Source organism: Pyricularia pennisetigena (genome assembly GCF_004337985.1).
Source record: "Pyricularia pennisetigena strain Br36 chromosome Unknown Pyricularia_pennisetigena_Br36_Scf_30, whole genome shotgun sequence".
NCBI classification, from domain to species: domain Eukaryota; kingdom Fungi; phylum Ascomycota; class Sordariomycetes; order Magnaporthales; family Pyriculariaceae; genus Pyricularia; species Pyricularia pennisetigena.
The window spans coordinates 1-840 of NW_021940942.1; the positions used below are offsets into that span (position 1 = coordinate 1).

The window sequence follows — 840 nt, forward strand, 5'->3', positions numbered from 1 at the left end:
TTCTCAAGGTTTCCCACTCGGCCGATGTGAGGGTTGGCGGCGTCACCGGGTCGGAATTGGCCTGTCCCAACGACCGTAAAACAGCACTCGGAATATTCTTTGTATTTTCCTGCTCCTGCCTGGAATATAGCCTGCTTGCACGCATCGACCGAGCACAACGGAGCGCGGAAAACGAGCCTGAAACGCGTAGTTGCCATGTTGAAGCCTGCACAAAAACTGAAGGAAACTGGTCGATATTAGGGATTAGCGCATCGGCTATTGACTATTCCAAGTAGGAACTAACCTGATGTTTTCGATTTTTCTTTGGCAAGCGACTATGTTAACTGTTTTTTTTTTTCTTCTTCCTTTAACTGTTATGGCACAACCACCTTGAGCCGAAGTCATTGATGCGCGGGTTTTGATTAGCCAGATGGTTCGCGTGCACGGATGAAACACGAGAGTGGTGATTGAGGGTTAGAGAGGGCAATTAATCCCGCAATCAACTAAATTTGAAATCAATCGAGGGAACCGGAAGTTAGGGTTAGGTTGTGGTCAAATCGGAATGTTATATTAGAAGGTCTTACGACACAGTTAAAAATACCCAAAATTCGGCAGAGGATTATTGGGCCAGCATTGATTACGATATTTCGAGCGTGGCTCATGGCGGATTGGAACACTTCTGGAAGCCGAAAGATGCAGGGTGATTTAGACCTTGGAACGAGGATTCCATTGGCATGCCTCCTGGGCTGTCGGTGTTGGTTGCAAAACGCCCCTGTCGCAAATTGTCACGACCCACTCCTGGAAATCCTTGTTTTGCTGCACGGAATGCGCCTCCGATGGCTCCTTCTATCTTATAAGTCA

The 840-nt window shown here is 47.6% G+C and overlaps 1 protein-coding gene across 1 annotated transcript; it reads right to left on the reverse strand.

Annotated features, from left to right (window-relative positions):
• Positions 1 to 4: 4 nt before the first annotated feature.
• PpBr36_11441 (uncharacterized protein) lies at positions 5 to 145 on the reverse strand (the record flags this gene model as incomplete). The annotated part of the gene is made up of 1 exon (XM_029898541.1): positions 5 to 145. A coding segment is annotated over one exon (141 nt), but the record flags the coding sequence as incomplete, so codon positions are not given.
• Between the last annotated feature and the right edge of the window lie 695 nt (positions 146 to 840).